Raw genomic sequence first — 17,340 nt, forward strand, 5'->3', positions numbered from 1 at the left:
ACCTATATAAGAAGTTAAGATAGATAAAATCTAGTTTATTAGAAAAACGCTTATATAAATCTTAGATCGGTAAATATCGGTAAGTATCTAAGACGAAGCGTAGAGAATAACTAAGGTCTTATAAGACTTAGAATAGGGATATAGAGATAGATAATAATCTAGGTCGCTAAGAGTAGCTTCCTAGAGGGAAGGGATAATTATTAGGACTTAGCCTTAGGTAGAACCTAATCTATATATACCTTAGCTAATAGGGTTAGGAGGTAACGTAAAGGGCGGTAAATAGTTACGTACTAGATAGATCGGCGTCTCTTTATATATATACTCTTAGATTCCTACCGAAAGGGTTCGGTAGTAATTCGTTCTATAATAGAATATACCCTATTATTCCATCTAACTACACTACTATCCAATAACCCTATTCTTATAAATTAAATTATAACTTATCCTAAGTATCTCGCTTAGGGGTAAGTTAACTATAAAATCTATAGTAATATCTTTCTATATAAAGAGGGGGACTAGTAGAGACTATAAGTTCCTATATAGCTTATGCCTAGGTGCCTTTATTCTTTGATAAATCGGATAAGTAGCTATCCATTCTTCGACGTACTTAGGTATATCTTTCTAAAAATAGTACTAACGAATCGAGCTTAGGGTATATATATACCCGAAATATCCTACTAGGTTAGCGTTATAGTATCGGCTAACTATAGTAAATTATATATTATCTATTAGTATATAGTACTTTCTATTATAGTAGAGTAAGCCGTCTATAAAGGTCTACTTATAGTCTACTTTAGTCTATAATAACCTATCTTACTATATTTTATATAACTTTAAAACTATCGGGTCTATCTTTTATAGATCTATAATTAACTAGGTAAGGTCTACTTAATATATACGCTAGGTACTATCGCCCTCTCTAATAGCGCCGATAAATGGCTCGCTAGAGACTTTAGTACCGTATCTTTAGTCACCGGCTTCGGTCTTATAAATTTAATTACTATTATCGGTGTTAGTATCTTACTAATCGTTAGATAACTTATTATCTAACCTCGTCCTTAAGAGTTAGGCCTATAGCTACTCTAGGACCCTATAGCTACTATAATCCTAGGCACCTTCTTTATAGTTAGGTCTTCTTAATATTCTATTAGCTAGGTTTATACTTCTAGGTTAATAGTAGATTATAAAGTAGAAATTTATAAGCTACTTAGTCTATTAAACCTATCGACGATTTAAAACCGTCGTACTTATAAACTCTATTAAGTTATAGTAATTAGTTAGTAACTTAACATTATATATAGTACCTTTAAGATAATATCGCCACTACTTAAATGACTCTACTATTACTAGTAGCTCTTAGTTATAAATAATATATCTAGTCTTAATATTAGCTATCTTACGTAAGAAGAACGTAACTAGATACTATTAGACCTTTTTAGACTCTATTAGTCTAGGCTAGAAGAGTATACCCAAGATTATAAATCCTAATATATTAGTTTTAACGTAAATAGGTTTAGTTAGATCGAAGTATACTAGTAATAGAGCGGTTATAAATGCTTCTTTAATCTTCTTAAAGGATATTCTTTCGACCTTAGTTAATTTAATAGGTTATAATTTAATATTATACTATTTCTATCTACTATAGACCGTAATAGACGAGTTAGTAGTAGTAGTAGTACGCGTATTAAGTAGTGCGGCTAAACGGGAGAAGTATTTAATAAATTTTCGGTAGTAGTTAGCGAAGCTAATAAAGACACGTATATCTTAAACGGATTTTAGTTTAGGCTAGTCTATAATAGTAGTAACTCTATCTCTCTCTATGGTTATACCTTAATTAGTAATAACGAAGCTAAGAAAGTTAATATAGTTCTAATGGAACTCGCATTTAGATAGCTTAATATATAGCTTATACTTTTCTAGTCTATCTAGAACTATACGTACGTGCTAGATATACTCCTCCTTATTATCTAAGAAGATAAGGATATTATCTAGGTACACGATATATGTTATATTAAGTAGGCCTACTAGCGCGTTATTAATATACGCTTAGAAGGTGCCTAGCGCGTTAGTTAGTCTAAAAGGGACCATAGTATACTTAAAGTATCTATAACGGGTTCTAAAAGCCGTTTTCTATTCGTCGCCTTCCTTAATATAAAGGCGATAGTAGACGTTATATAGATTAAGCTTAGTAAAGATCTTTATACGTTCTAGTCTATTAATAGACTTAGAGATAAGAGGTAGTAGATAACGATTCTTTCGCGTGATATTATTTAGACTATAGTAGTTAATATATAGATAGAGGCTTCTATCCTTCTTCTTTATAAAGAGAATTAGAGCTCCGGCTAGAGATATACTAGGTCTAATCTATTCTCGCGTAAGGTTCTTTTTAATATATTCTCGAAGGGCTTATAACTTAGGTTCTAAAAGAGGGTAGATAGGTCTATATAGAGGTTACTAGCCGTCTTCGAGATTAATAGTAAGGTCGGTAGATTAGTATTAAGGTAGTTTAGAGAAATCAATTGCTAACACGATATATTAGTATATTTTATACTAATATAGTAGGTTTTTGTCTACTTTAATACTAAGCTTACTATTTTATATAAGTAAGAGTATATAGATAGTAGAGATTGTCTTCTTATAATCTTTCTAGAATTATTCGTCGTCGATAAGCTATACTAGTTTCTATTAAGGGGGGTTTATACGCTAGCTAGCTATCTTCTTAAGGAAGTCTAGTTTTAGGTTATATTTCTTAAGCTATAGTATACCTAGGATTATATTAAAGGGACTATCTACCACGATAAAGGTTAAGTAGTAGAGTTTCTATTTCCCTCCGCTATCCTAGATACCGTATTTAATAGTATAGATACCGTATAACTTAATAGAACCGTCGATACTATAGAATATAGTATCTATTAGAGCTTAGATATTAGCGTTAAGTTCTCGTGCTTATTAGATTAATATAACGTTAGTAGCCGATCTACTATTAAGTATTATAGTCTAATATTATCTATAAGGGACCTCGATAGGTCTAGCCTATAGTTTAATATATTATTTAGCGGATTACCTCTCTATTATAGTCGCGTCTATAAGTCGCGAGGGTTTCTCATAGGCTATTAGTTTTTTATATTCTATACTAGGTAGTTAGGCGCGATGTATCCTAGCTACTAGCACTTATAGTATATAACTAGTTAGTTAGTTATATTAGCACTCGGTAGCTTCCCTAAACGGTACTTAGATACTATATAGCCTATTCTACTATAGGTATAGTAAGTAACTTTAGGTCATTTATACGAGTCGGTACTTATATCTTAATATATTAATTAATAGAGAGATCCACGATATAATCCGTATAGTTTTAAATTTAAGGTATAGTAGTAGCCTTATAACGTCCCGTGAGATCTATTACTAAATTGGTTTTAGTTAGATAATTTTACGTTAGATTAGATCATTAGAGATAGTTATATACTAGCGCGGCGTTAATTATTTATTATATACTAGTATCGCTCCGCGAGGTTTATAAGAGCTTAGAGGTCTATAGAGATTATTATTATAAGATTAAGACGGTCCTTTATATTTAGAGCAAGAGACCGTTTAAAGTTGTTATACTATTAAATTATATAATCTTCTTCGGCTTCTCTCTAGAGGGGCCGAAGGTATTTAAGAAGTTATAATAGTAACTAATTATCTTATTATCGAGTCTTAAAGATATAGCCCTAGGCCTAGTCGCGTTATTTAGCCCTATCGCTAAAATATTAGAGGAGAAATTCGGTAAACATATCCTAGTTATAGATATCCTTAGAATATTCGATTTAGTATACTATCTAACATTCTAAAGGCGTCGGGTTAAGGTAGTTCTAGGCGAATCTAATTTTATTACTATCGTTCGTGAATAGATAGAAGAATCAGCTATATTAGTAAGCCTATATATAGAAACTCTTTCTACTTTTACTATTAAAGTAAGGTGGTTTCTTAGATTAGGGTAATTAGGATAGTAGTAGACTAGGATAGATTATTTTAGTTAGTATAGGTCTATATAAATATAGATTAGTTATTACTAGAACTAAAGCGTGTAATATAGCTTTAAGTCTCGTAGTACGTCCTTAAGCTTCATTAAGTTTACGTAGTTATTACTTAAGTTAAATCTATTATTACCTCTCTTCGTATAGTCTAGTATATATATTATTATAAGGTATAGTTAACGTTAGGTAATTCTAACGGATTAACTTATTAACGTTAATAAGGTCTAGTCTTATATTAAGGTTAGGTCTAGTATAGTTCGAACTAGACTAAGTGTAAGAAGGCGGGCTCCACGCACTAACCAACTACACTAAAAGGACCGAATCTTGAAGCTACTACTTCAAGGGTAGAGCACACTACTTATATACGACTACTACACACATATATAATTAACTAGCAGGCCACGTGCTCCTTACGTGCCTAATATTATCCCCCTTTTTAAAGGCGCGTGTCCTTACGTGTTATGGGCATACTACCTTACGAAAGATAAACTAAACTAGCCGTAACGGGCCTAGTATAAACCATATATACATATAACTAATACTCGTAATACCGCCTCTAGTACTAGACACGCTAACTTACCGTAGTAACGTTACTACTATATTATCCGTTATATATATAAAGTACACGTAACGTGGCTAGCTAAACGGAATCGTACGAAATTCAATAACGGTTAACTAGACCGAGAGTTAAACCCGTGACCCTATAGTAGCTTTAAGATTATCACCTGCAGATCGCACCTGATGATAGATGGAAGACAGCCTTCCGCCTCCCATGGGGTGTATTTGAATTTAACGTCCTTCCATTCGGACTTAAGAACGCACCCGGAGAATTCCAACGATACATGGAAAACGTACTCTCGCCTGTAATTGGAGAGTCAGTCACTGTCCACATCGACGACATACTAGTCCACGCCACCACTATGCGGAAATGCGCCGCCCTTGAAAGCAAGGTTCGACAGATCCTCCGTGACCATCAGATCCTGGTCAACGATGAAAAATCCACCCCTACTAGCTTGGAAGTAGACTATTGTGGTTTCCATTACAGACATGGAACGTGCACACCAATTGGCAAAACCGAGGCAATCGCGAGCTGGCCAACGCCCACCAATCAAACCTCCCTCCGGACGTTTTTGGGCCAGACGCTTATGTTCAGGGATAACATACCTAGGTACGCGCACATAGCGCAGCCGTTGTACAGCTCAACAGGAAAAAGTTGGAGATGGACTGCTCAACAAAACCGGGCCTTCCTGGAGCTAAAGAACGCCATGACCCACATTGTCTCAACAAACAGACACCGACCGAATGAAGACATGACACTTGTCACAGACGCTTCGCTTTTTGCCATCGGCGCTATCGCCTACCAGGATGGACGCGTCATAGCGGTCTGGTCACGCGCACTAAATCCCGCGGAACGCAACTACTCCGCCAATGAACGGGAACTACTCGCAGTAGTAGACGCGCTAGTCACTTGGCAATACATATTTGAAACCTGCCCGACCATTCATGTGAAAACGGACAACATGATCAACGCCCACGAAATTAATCCCTCATCCAGGAACAGAAGGATCAACAGATGGATCCTAGATACTAGTGTCTGCAGATGAAGACCATGCACGCCACGCTTCATACCAGCCAGCAGAAATTCTACCGTGAAAAGGATGTCATCTCCACGGCTCAATACGTTATAGACTCGTGAAGTTCTTGAAATCGTGAATTCATGAGCGAACTTACACTTGTTCCCATATCGACCAACCGTAGTCAATTCATTGGATGACGGATGCAGAATTTGGCCACAGCCTACTGCTAGGTGTCCGGAAGACTTGATCCATTCTCCACCCGTTGCCGGAGCCTCCGGAACACCACACCAGTATCCAGCCACCAAAATATGCCTGTACAATGTCGGAATTCGTATCCTCGTTTGTACTACGACATGCCTGAGATTGAGCACTCCTCGATATAGACGTTATTGAGCTTGTTGGATGACAGAGGGCTGATCCGTCGATGAGAGACATAGAGTTCTGATTTTCGAATTCTATCCCATATACCAGTTTTCAATGCTTGGAGAGTTCGTCAATTGCTCCCTTGAATCCTGCCAATGACGGTTATTCGTAACCACTTTGGTCTCTTGCTCCTGATTTCTTGCTAAAAAAGAATCACCGAGCCAAGAGGTGTAGAACTTCCCGTTCCAATCATGTGGATGTCCGCTCAACCGCGCAACGGTCAAGATAGAGGGCGTTTCGATGATGCTCACTAGGTGCTTCTTCAAATGCCTCAATCTCCTTTGATCTCTTGCCGCCGGACCGCTCTCGCTGAAATTTAGTCGACCAACCAGCCCAACCAACGCCTAGAAGTTTCCCAGCATTGCGTTGATGCAGATTCATTCAATACTCACCTGTCCTGTACCTTGACGACTAAAGTGTACACAGGCTTCATGCGAAACAGGTAACAACGTTCGAATTCCAAAGTGGCCAGCTTGGGATCCTCTGCGAATACGAGACGCAGGTACCCCTGCAAGCCCACCGGGAACAGCAGCGCACTGTTTGTCTCAGAGGACCCAGCCTCGACCCACCGGCCGATGGCGCAGGCTACGGCAGACTGGCGAATATGACGCTTGGATAAGATTTCCCAAAATGGATGCCCAATCAATATGCACCCCCGAGCACAAAGTATCAGGAAGGCTCCAGAAGAGCAACGATGGTGGGACCCAGAGCCTTTAGACTTCCATGATCTACAGGTACCATCATATTTTCCACGCTTCTATGCGGTGGTAGCTTCGCCACGTGCACTAGCATAGGCAAATATATTGAGATTCTTGGTTCTTTCTGGCTGCTCATGAGCAGGGATGAAGTCACTGATCACTTGCCGCAGTTCCTCGAAGCTATCGATAATCTCATCCATTTTTGAGATGTGGTATAGGGATCCACATACCAGGTTCAGATGGTACGGTAGCTTGACTCTGGAGAAACCCCCAGGTGTACAAATAGAGATGTATCCCAGCTCTCACATCATGCTTCTGCACTCAACTCATCAGACACATTCGCTAATCTATACCTCCTCTTAATACCAATTTCATACACTCGTTCATCAATCAAGATGCAGTACTCTTTCTTCCTCTTCGCTGTTGGCGCTGCCGCTACCGCTGTGAATACTACCCTCAGCGCCGCTGCCCCAGCCTCCTCTACCTCTGCCTGCGATGCCGTCTACAACGCCTGCATCCAGCGCTCCCTCCCAAGCCCCAACTTTGCTGTCTGCAACTCCGAGCGTGCCGCTTGCGAATCTGGTGCCGGTGTGTCGACCTCTATCCCAGGTGGCTGCAACCCAGCGCACGACCCCAAGTGCACTCCTACGCCAGCACCTCCAGCACCAACTGGCAACTTGACCGCGAAGTGCGACGAGGTGTACAACGCCTGCATCCAGCGCTCCCTCCCAAGCCCCAACTTCGCCGTCTGCAACTCTGAGCGTGCTGCCTGCGAGGGTGGTGCTGACACCGTCGTTACCACCGTCGTCACCGCTTTCACCACTGTGTGCCCAACCCCGACTACTATGACCTACAACGGTAAAACCTACACCGTTACTGCGTCCACGACTCTTACTATCACCAACTGCCCTTGCACTATCACCCACCCAGCTGGTCAGCCCGCACCAACCCCGCCTGCTGGCAAGCCAGCCCCTGCACCACCAGCTGGTACTCCTGCCAGCCATGCCGGTACTGCCACCAAGCCTGCTGGAACTCCTTCAGTGCCGTTCTTCACTGGTGCTGCTGCCCACCCGACTGCCGGTGCCATGGGTCTTGTTGCCCTCGGTGTTGCCGCTCTTTTGTAAACAAGAGCGCAGTAATTTGAGATGGTAATTTGACGATGATTTATTGAAAGGGGAGAATAGACGTTGGTAATGCTGAGGAGATTTTGTACTATGCAGTGTCAGAAACGACGGTAGAATGGGGAGAAATGAAAAGACGAGTTACATCGCGATATGACCCTGCTCACTGCCAATCGTCAAAACGAAATGGCGCACACCATTGATGTGTTCACAACCCATGAATCTTCACAGCCTAATGCCTGATCTAGTTTGTTATCATTTCAAAACTCTGGCATGGCATTGATTGGATGCAATTTTAGGGCTGCTGTCATTAGCCCATCTGTATTCACGCTCAGAGTATATTTGCTGTGATGAGTGAATTTCGACTATGCTGAGGAATATGATGTAATACGGCTGTCCACGGCTGTTTGCCGAGACCTCGCCGCGAGTCTTCTTGGATAAGATCAGGAGCCTGATTCCGAATACGTCCGATGAATCTTTCCAGACTAGGTGATGAGTATAGTTTCTAATAAGATGCAAATCAAGATTGGCTTCGGAAGCTCGGAAGCAGATACACTGTTTAATATCTCTTTGTGCCAGATGGTAGAGTAATTTTGCGCCTCTCGTGTGGTTCGACAATATAGCCGCAGTCACAGGTCCAGCCCTTATTCGTTGGTCGGATCCATGAAGGGTGTTGCATATGGACAATTCTGCCTGATCCGTACATGTGCCGGGCTCTTATTATTTTCATCTTCGAGTTCACGAAAATTGCCAGCATACTGAAGGTTATTGGTGGCAAACCTGTTCTTCCTGAGTCGCATTTCCGTCTGGTCTGTGCGCCCTTCTGTCGATTAGATGGGCCAATGTGTGCTTGTTTGCGTGTCTTGAAATGTGATCTCTTCGTCGTTTTGTGTATCCCACAAGATCGCGTATCGAGGAATACCGTTTCCGAAGAACTTTCGAATACGTAGAATCTCTACATCGATAGGCCGCACTAAAAGATACGATATACCGGGTATGAAGGTTGCGCTGAGTGCGTTTAGGCTCATATTACTAATATCTCACCCTTGTGGTGGCTATACTAACTGGCGTATACATACGATATTTCTTGGCAAGTCTCCACTGAGTCAACGAAAGTCGACAAGCAGCGACATATATGAACGAACAGACAAATGCGATCTAGTAGTCTCAATTACACATACCGAGAATACTATAGGCTTGATTCTATTTATTTCGCCTTTTGCTTCCCACGCATGATCCTTCGTCGCTGCTTCATCATATGTGTATATAGTATGTATGCGCCTAAAGCTCTAAGATCAGTACAACCTCACATTATCCAAGAGCAAGACGACTTACCGGGGATATAGATTACTAGTACTGCCCAAAGCGCGAATTCCAGCTTCTGATCAATCTTTTTCGCGGCGCCTCTCCTGATCACCTCGTATATACACCAGCACTCGCTTGTAATTCCGAGAGGGTATAGAATGAAGAAGGTGTTGTATCTCAACCACGTCAAGGCACCCGGAATGCTCCCAACGAGGTTGAATACGAAGTACGAATACCTTATGACTTCAGTCACAGACCACGCAACCAGCATGGATGGATAAGTAGGACTTTGTGCGGTTGCTGACGGGAATGTATACGCGATGCCCCATACAAGAAGAAGTCTTGACGCGACTTGCATTAGGGTCGTGAAGAGAGGTGCTCGAACGAGTCCTGTTTTCTATCAGTCCAGGTTCCTTTCGCTCTTTGTTCATGACCAGCTCTGAAGCTTGACAGAGTACCTACCGACTAGACTGTGCACAACCTCCAGTAATGCCCCAGTCTGTACCAGTCGCACATATTCATCGAGCTCAGGGAAGACCTTGTCGGGACCAGCGGAGATGGCTATTGTTGCGGTGCGTGCGAGGACCACGGTCCAAAGACCGGCGGAGACGAAATTGTACAGAATCAGGTAGGATTTCGTGATGGAGGCCATTATGGGATGTCTAGAAGCCAGACTGAGGCAAGAGAAACCTGATATATATTGTTGGGAGAATGTGAAGCTACAGGGGATGTCTGGCTAGCTTCTAGTAGCGCGGGTAGGGGTATTCGAGGGGCTTGGCATTATCGTATCAATACCTAGGTATATGCATAAGTGTTCTCTTCTACACCAATCGCCAACAGCTCCAACCAATTGACCTTGAGTGGACTATGACTCAACTTTAGTGAAACTGACGGCCTACATCGTGGAAAAAATTACATGCGATCGATGCTGTACGACGTCCAAAAATAGTTATCAATAAACCGCTTAATCATTCGACACGTATAATATCATCTTCCACCATGCGTCCATTCGTCATAAGTGTCATACCCTATTTTCAGCAAGTTAGAGTCGTCCCAGTAAGCAGGCACGTTCCTGCCAACGGGGCTCATCATTGCGCGTTCCAACCATCGTGCAAACTTCCTCTCGACACTCCCCGTTACATAAGCCTTCTTAACAGCTCTGACATTCGCGAACAGTTTCAGAACTGTGTAGTCACAGCTAGCATACTGAGCCTCCCAGACCTCGATGCATAATTCATCCATACCTGTAAATGCTTTTGTTACCTTTTCCTCGTCGAAGCGCGGCTCTATGTCCAAACGAAGGCAAATCCACCATCGACCAATCTTATCAGCTGCTGCCTTTTGGTATATGGGCCGGGACGGATCGAGGAGGTAGGGGCATTGTGTGAGGAGAGATTGGTGCGCTCCAAAGACGTGATTCGTGTATAAGATGTCGGTGGCCTCGTCACGGGCTTGTTTGCATGTCGCAAGTATGTTTGGATGAATATCAAGGCCAGGGAGGACATATGAGGATCGCCAACCGCGAGCGCGCTCCCGTCGATCGTCTTCGAGACGCTGGTGGGTGGTCGTGAGCAGATAAAAGTATATCTTATTGCGTAGCTCTGCGGGTAAAGTAAATAGTGGTGATCGGGTTTGATCAGCTAGGTGATAGACTTTGACAGAAGAGGCTATCGGAGTTGAGAATGAATAAAACGGATGTGCCGGTCTACGGAGAGGCCAACCCGAGCTGGTCACAGTCTGGGTCATCGTAGCAGCCATAGTGTATTATTTGCAACCTTTGAGACCGCAGAACGCCCGACTGAATTTGACCTGGACGACCGATGTAGGAAGTGAGCAGTGCCAGCGCTTATCGTTCATGTATCAAGTCCCGCACGTATTGACTTCATGTAGTGCATAGTCGCATAAAAGGCGTTAGGTACGAACCAAGAGTCTGAATGCTTACCCGTTTCATCCATCGCCCAATCGGGTGGTGATTGTGGATGTAAGCTAAGCTTCCAGCCTATGGAGCCTCGGAGCACTTATCGATGATCTTGCGACGGTGATACAGTTTCACTAGCATCTATGATCTGAAGTATTTAGGGCAACAGCTATATCATCTATTATCAGGTCACACATGAGCGATGCTAGAGTCCATACTTCAGATATGAATCAACATTATGGGCGTTTTCCTTGCTTAGACATCCTGTCATAACCTGAAATCTGTTCAGAAGTTGTCTACGGGTGGGTGTAACATAGACTTAGAGAGCCGTGTTGAGCATTGGCTCTTGAGATACGAAAGACCAAAGATAACAAGCATGAAAACCTAGCATTCATAAAGAAGATAACATGTTGATGGCATGTCAAAATCATGTTCAAAAAATAACTTATAATGAATTAGATCGAGAGCTAATTAATGAGCATTGGAGTTGGCCCGCTTTAGGAAAAGTCTTGCGCTAGCTAGAAGCAGCTTCGGCGAAATATTTCTCCGCAGAACTCGAGATTACCTAGTCGAGCTGCGCGTGTTAGAAGAGCGACAACCCAAAATAATCTCAGCAGTGATCATGTTGTGCGCAAGTAAGTTTTAGATTGATATCGACAATCAAGTGCTAATCGTTGTCGTAGTATCAGGAGAAGCGCCCCAGGCGCCTGTTGTTTCGAGAAAGAGTGGTATGAACGCGTCCAATTGCTGTGAACATAGCAAACGAAGCTCATAATCGCATAGGACACCTGTTCGAGAAGCGCTTAATAGAGGCACATATCAAAGAACACCATACGGACCCAGTAACCGGCGAGGATCTCGAGACTGATGACCTCTTGGAACTTAAGTCGGCGCGAACACTCAAGCCACGACCACCTACGCTTACCTCGATACCTTCGCTTCTTTCTGCTTTCCAGAACGAATGGGACGCAATCGCCCTAGAGACGTACAACCTTAGGAAAGAGCTTGCGCAAACCAGACAGGAACTCAGCACGGCCTTGTATCAACACGATGCTGCCACAAGAGTGATTGCAAGGCTGGTAAAAGAGAGAGATGATGCTAGGGAAGCTCTATCAAACGTGACTGTGAGTGCTGGCGCAGGTACGAATGGCGACGCTATGCAGGTCGATTCGACGGCAATGTCGGACGAGGTTGCCGAAATTATTACGTCGACACAAGCAGAGTATGTATACTCCAGTGTAGATACACAGGTTTCGGAGCGTTTGACTAATAATACTAGGCTCTCTGGGACAAGAAAGAAGCGACCAGTACCTCCAGACTGGGCAACCGCTGAGGACGTTCAGTCGCTGGACTCGACACAAGCAACAGAGCCCTTGTATCCTGGGGGTACCACCCTCGCCCTTGACTCTGCTGGGGAGCTTGCTATTATAGGAGGAAACAATGGGGTTGCCGGTATCTACTCAACGACGAAACGAGAAATCGTCGAAACGATCGATGTGGGTGCACCTGTCACGGCAGCTGCTTGGTGGGGATCGCGACCCGTGGTAGGTACCTCAACCGGTGCCATCGACGTGTTCGACGGCGGCAAATCTATTGGCAAACTTGGATCGCATGCAGGGAGGGTGACGTCTCTTTCACTTCATCCTAGTGGGAATATTATGGCTTCAACTGGTGTCGATAAGATTGTCGCTTTCTACGACCTGTCTAGCCTGAAGATCGCATCCCAAATATACACCGATTCTGGTAAGTTACAGTATTCCTGGCGGGGGTCTTACTAATGAAACCGCAGAGGTCACGTTCGGCAGCTTTCACCCCGATGGCCATCTCTTTGGTGCAGGTGGGCGCGATGGACATATTAGACTTTATGATGTCGTATCTGGATCCATGGGCGCCGACTTTGCGGCCGAGGGTCCACTCAAAAGCTTGGCCTTCTCCGAGAATGGCTATTGGCTCGCATCGGCATCGCAGGGCCAGAGCAGTGTCGCTATTTGGGATCTCCGAAAGATGAATACTATCAAGGTCCTCGACATTGGTAGTCCAGTTGAGAGCATGGCGTGGGATTACACAGGAGGCTTTCTCGCCGTCGCTGGCTCTGGTTGTGTTGCTGTACAGCACTATTCCAAGTCGAGCAAAAAATGGAGCGAACTCGTACGCAAGGCTGTTCCATCCAAAGGGGTAGAATGGGGTTCCAATGCAAAGTCACTAGTTGCACTGACCGCTGACGACCGAATCAATCTCTTCGCTGCGTCATGATGGGCAGGTAATCTGTTTGCTATGTATTATTAGGGTCTCTGGTCTTGTAGGCGTCCATGGACTTGGAAGGGTCAAAATTGCGCTGAGTTTAAATAGCCGCAATACTGCATACAGCCCAGGCTTGCTATCCGTACGATACGGTCGTATCTCACGCTGCTTATGGTGATTTGATGGCAGAAACGTGAAGAGTGTCGGAAAATGGCAGAAATGCTTGGGCTGCGGAGCCGGACGGATTTGTCAATATGGAGGTCGCAGTGGTTAGAAAAGGAACCCTATTTTCTTGAAGAGCAGATGAGGTTAGATGTGCCGGACTGAAGTGAGCGAGGCACGTAAACAAGAAAGTCTCTCTGTCTTTCCGTTCACTTTTGTACTCTTCACTACGCAGTCGCGCAGTATGACTTTTTATATAGAGTACTATGGTGACCACTTGTTAGCGGTTGGCGGTTGCCACTACGCGAGGAAGCCCCGACAACAACTTTCACCCGGCCCGATACGGTAAGGGTCGGACATGCTGCCGACATCTCCAGGGCTATCACTACAACTTCAACCTTTCCACCTTCCGACAACTTCTCTCATTCTGTTTCACCTTACCTCTGCATTTCTGTGCCACTCCCCCATAATCGACAGACTTGAGTGCGTCCCACGACCTCGCAAACAGCATGGACCAACAACGTGCGTTCGAGTGCCCGCACCACCGGCGTAGTAAGGTCAGCGCCACCTAACCCCGTCCCATTTGCACAGGAAGCCTTGGGAGGAGTATCTTTGATCTGACTGACCTTCTGAGTGTAGCGTACACACGATCAGATGCACGAGAGTCGTATGTCGTATAGGGTTCACTCGCCTATACCTAGCCCAAGCCGCTCTGTCTCCGCCGGACCCAGCTCGACTTCTCGACAACGAACGCCACAACCGCGTATAAGACCTAGGCATCACGGTGATGGAATGGACTTTCGGCGGCCTGCCCTTGGGACTGCTTGGAACCCGGGACCGAGCAACCATCAAGATTTGGTAATTGATTTGACGGCCGAGGACGAGGACGAGGTCCGGCCTGAAAATGAGACGAGGGGTTCCATACGTGCGGCCGGGCCTCCACAATTCCCACATGGACGGGAGATCATAGATCTATCAGCAGACGCTTCCACAGTGGTAGAGTCAGATCCGGACACTGGGCCTAGAAGACCTCCTGCGGAAAGCCCAGACATAGAATTCCTGTCATCTCGGCCTCGAAGAGGACGGCCCAGTGCCCAATGGCAAGTACGCAGTCGAGAAAATGTATCTACACCGCTTTTCATGGGACATAACTTTGAAGAGATGTTGGCAGATATGGATGTGGATCCAGATGAAGACTTGGATGAGGATCTGGACCTCCAGTTTCTTCGTGAAGAGCCACGGCTGCAACCAAGACTCGCCCAAGATCTACCCCAACCACCTCATCGAACAGCAAGAATGACAGCGTTCATAGAGAACATCAGGGGCAACATGAACGAGATATTGGACATGGGACATGGACGTTTGGGACGCATTGCAGGCTTCCAACTTCCTGGATTACTAGATTTTGATGCCGTCGGATTCCATATAGCCCAACCAAGAGCACCCACGCCTCCAGCCCCAACCTACGAGGCGCCCTCACCAGCTCCACTAGGCTTCACGAGAAGCCCGGAAGAAGACGAAATTCTGATTTGTCCAAATTGCCAGGATGAGTTGTGCACGGGGAACGATGACACAAAACGTCAAGTGTGGATTATCAGGGCGTGTGGACATGTGAGTATTGAACCCTCAATTATGGTATTCACGATCAGCTATTGACACACAGTTAAGATCTATTGCGGAGAGTGCACGCAGAACCGGTCTATGAGTAAGCGCAAAGGCAAGAGTAAGGCGCTGTTCGAGGCTGCGCCGTTCTCAGCATGTGTAGTTGACGATTGTATGTCGAACGTCAAGCCGCCCAAGTCGATGATTCAAATTTTCCTTTGATGATACCACGTTTACCTCTCAGGTTTGCGGTGTCGGAGTCCCCCCTGGCTTGCATTGTTGATACCCCAACCCCTATCGGTCTGTATGGAGTTTGTCATCGTAATTCGGCCCTTTGAAGCCACTCAAAATAGCATTTGCGTTTCTCAAGCATAGGACTGAACTGATTCGGGCCTTGCATCATCTCACTTTCCCATCATTGCCTGTCCTTTTCGTCCCTATCCATCTCAAGCACCTTTTTGATCTTTGCATGTACATCTTTCATCATATCAGCGATCCTGTAGATATCTCAGACTCACGATTGTATGCAGCCTTTCAACAAACATAAAGTGCGGCCGTGTCTCATGACTTTTATATTTACAATACATAGAGGAGTATTCTGGGGACTGCGATCGGGGCTCTAGCGATTTTTTTTCTTTCTCTTTTTGCATCTTCATGGTACCTACATGTCATCGTCATGAATTCACTTAGTTCGTAATGCATGCATGCTGGCTCTATTTCTGCGTTTGCTCGTTCATGATGCAACTCTTTTCGGCGTTATCAAAAGTTTTTATCATTGGAGGGCGATGCTCCTTTTCCCAGTCAGCAACTATCGATTCGGGTATATATGATCATCGTTTCATTACGTTTCGGGACGTTCTAGTCGTCGCCTGTGTGATCTAATTCTTCTACTCGAGGTCTAATTCTTTCCTGGCTATTTTCTCGTTCCTAGTCCCTCGTGGTACCTCACTGCTTAATTATGTACTCCTTTCTCGCATTATCTCTTTACGTTCGGGTGTCCAGCCACGAATATGTACATTGGTGGTATTTATGGGCGGTAGGAAGATGGTCGAGATATGTGTTGTGTGGTGTATCGGGTGCGCGTATGAGTGATAAATGCTGACTGGCTCATAGCATGGATGCACCCTCCTCCTTCTCCTCCTCATCCCCTTCATTATTCTCACCACAAAACCAACCCCATCCCAACGCCTACCATCCCAAGCACGAAACTCCCCAGCCCCCAAGCAGAGTCAGCACCTCTCCCAACCCCACCAACCTGAACTCCACTCCCAGCTTTGATATCGTCACTCCCCCCGGTCGCCTGCGCCGGGTGCATTGTTCCCATACCAACCGCTCCAGACCCCGGTAAGGCACCTTGGTCAGGTACATCCGCAAATGTCTGCGTGTAAATTATCTCAACCCAAGTTGTTACGCCATTGGTCAGCACAGTCTGGACCCATTGAGTGGTGATTGACGGGTATTGGGCTATCGCGCCGGCGGTGGGCTGGACTTCGGCGGGGGCGTTGACGACACCGCCTCGGGGTCTGCAGAGCGAAATTAGTCTGGTGGGTTGCCAACGGCTTGTAAGGGGAGAGGGGCGTACGAGAGTGCATCTCCTGGAAAGCTGGTGACGTGAGCAGCGGCCGGAGGCTCCGGCTGGTGTGCTGGGCGCGCGACGGCGATGTGACGGGCGTCAATGTGGTGGTTGAAGACGGGATGTAGAGCGGCGGTGGCAAGGGTGGGAAGTAGTAGTGTTGTGAGTTTCGATAGACGCATGATTTCGTATGTGGGTTGTCTCTTTCTAATTGAAGAAGAGCGAAACACTCTGGAGGTATGCGTGCCCGTGTGCGATATCGAGTATCTACACACGGCCGAGTCGGCTAAAGTTGACTCGATGGAAACGCCGCGTGTGTGCGCGAGGAACGTATGTGAATCGAAATAGGTCTCGATAGACTGGACGAGTAAGTTCTTTCAGCGGTATGTATTCAGTCGGATAGCGGCGTCGTATGTACAGATTGATGCCTCGTATGCTCGTAAGGTAGAGTTGCGATAATCCTGTTGTCTCACAGAACGGCGATAAGTTGAATGCTGGCTCTAGGGTTGTAAGGAGTGACTAGGAACTGTGAGATTGTTGTTGCTGCAGCTACTTGCTGCAGATTAAAGCTTCCGAAAGGGTATGACGCAAGCGGCGATCGGAGTGATTTCGATCGAGGACTGGGGTGCTGGAAAGAGCGATGGTGTGGTTGACAGGAAAATGAACGAATGTGAAGAAGTATGAGCGGAGCGAGTGAAGGG

The 17,340-nt window shown here is 44.9% G+C and overlaps 7 protein-coding genes across 7 annotated transcripts; 5 read left to right on the top strand and 2 right to left on the bottom strand.

Moving 5' to 3' along the window:
• Window positions 1-4,861: 4,861 nt before the first annotated feature.
• Window positions 4,862-6,688, top strand: EJ05DRAFT_506434 (uncharacterized protein; the record flags this gene model as incomplete). Its single annotated transcript, XM_033747818.1, has 2 exons — window positions 4,862-5,187; window positions 6,446-6,688. The coding sequence occupies 2 exons, from the start codon at window positions 4,862-4,864 to the stop codon at window positions 6,636-6,638; spliced, it is 519 nt and encodes a 172-aa protein (XP_033605199.1). The 3' UTR covers window positions 6,639-6,688.
• Window positions 6,689-7,112: 424 nt separating this feature from the next.
• EJ05DRAFT_481638 (uncharacterized protein) lies at window positions 7,113-7,841 on the top strand (the record flags this gene model as incomplete). The annotated part of the gene is made up of 1 exon (XM_033745091.1): window positions 7,113-7,841. One exon carries the CDS (start codon window positions 7,113-7,115, stop codon window positions 7,839-7,841), a length of 729 nt encoding a protein of 242 aa, XP_033605200.1.
• A 1,204-nt stretch (window positions 7,842-9,045) lies between these two features.
• EJ05DRAFT_432717 (protein tyrosine phosphatase) lies at window positions 9,046-9,795 on the bottom strand (the record flags this gene model as incomplete). The annotated part of the gene is made up of 3 exons (XM_033741571.1): window positions 9,046-9,119; window positions 9,174-9,533; window positions 9,606-9,795. 3 exons carry the CDS (start codon window positions 9,793-9,795, stop codon window positions 9,046-9,048), a joined length of 624 nt encoding a protein of 207 aa, XP_033605201.1.
• Window positions 9,796-9,956: 161 nt separating this feature from the next.
• On the bottom strand, window positions 9,957-11,030 carry EJ05DRAFT_471701 (uncharacterized protein). The gene has a single exon (XM_033743020.1). It carries the CDS (start codon window positions 10,899-10,901, stop codon window positions 10,131-10,133), a length of 771 nt encoding a protein of 256 aa, XP_033605202.1. The 5' UTR covers window positions 10,902-11,030; the 3' UTR covers window positions 9,957-10,130.
• A 616-nt stretch (window positions 11,031-11,646) lies between these two features.
• On the top strand, window positions 11,647-13,781 carry EJ05DRAFT_506437 (cell cycle control protein). Its single transcript, XM_033747819.1, has 5 exons — window positions 11,647-11,696; window positions 11,745-11,789; window positions 11,845-12,283; window positions 12,341-12,804; window positions 12,851-13,781. Exons 1-5 carry the CDS (start codon window positions 11,684-11,686, stop codon window positions 13,312-13,314), a joined length of 1,425 nt encoding a protein of 474 aa, XP_033605203.1. The 5' UTR covers window positions 11,647-11,683; the 3' UTR covers window positions 13,315-13,781.
• A 475-nt stretch (window positions 13,782-14,256) lies between these two features.
• Window positions 14,257-15,288, top strand: EJ05DRAFT_495616 (uncharacterized protein; the record flags this gene model as incomplete). Its single annotated transcript, XM_033746271.1, has 2 exons — window positions 14,257-15,075; window positions 15,133-15,288. The coding sequence occupies 2 exons, from the start codon at window positions 14,257-14,259 to the stop codon at window positions 15,286-15,288; spliced, it is 975 nt and encodes a 324-aa protein (XP_033605204.1).
• Window positions 15,289-16,076: 788 nt separating this feature from the next.
• EJ05DRAFT_481643 (uncharacterized protein) lies at window positions 16,077-17,292 on the top strand (the record flags this gene model as incomplete). Its single annotated transcript, XM_033745092.1, has 5 exons — window positions 16,077-16,102; window positions 16,180-16,410; window positions 16,768-16,969; window positions 17,115-17,147; window positions 17,209-17,292. The coding sequence occupies 5 exons, from the start codon at window positions 16,077-16,079 to the stop codon at window positions 17,290-17,292; spliced, it is 576 nt and encodes a 191-aa protein (XP_033605205.1).
• Window positions 17,293-17,340: the final 48 nt, after the last annotated feature.

This window comes from Pseudovirgaria hyperparasitica, assembly GCF_010093815.1.
Source record: "Pseudovirgaria hyperparasitica strain CBS 121739 unplaced genomic scaffold EJ05scaffold_1, whole genome shotgun sequence".
In the NCBI taxonomy this organism is placed as follows: Eukaryota; Fungi; Ascomycota; class Dothideomycetes; order Acrospermales; family Acrospermaceae; genus Pseudovirgaria; species Pseudovirgaria hyperparasitica.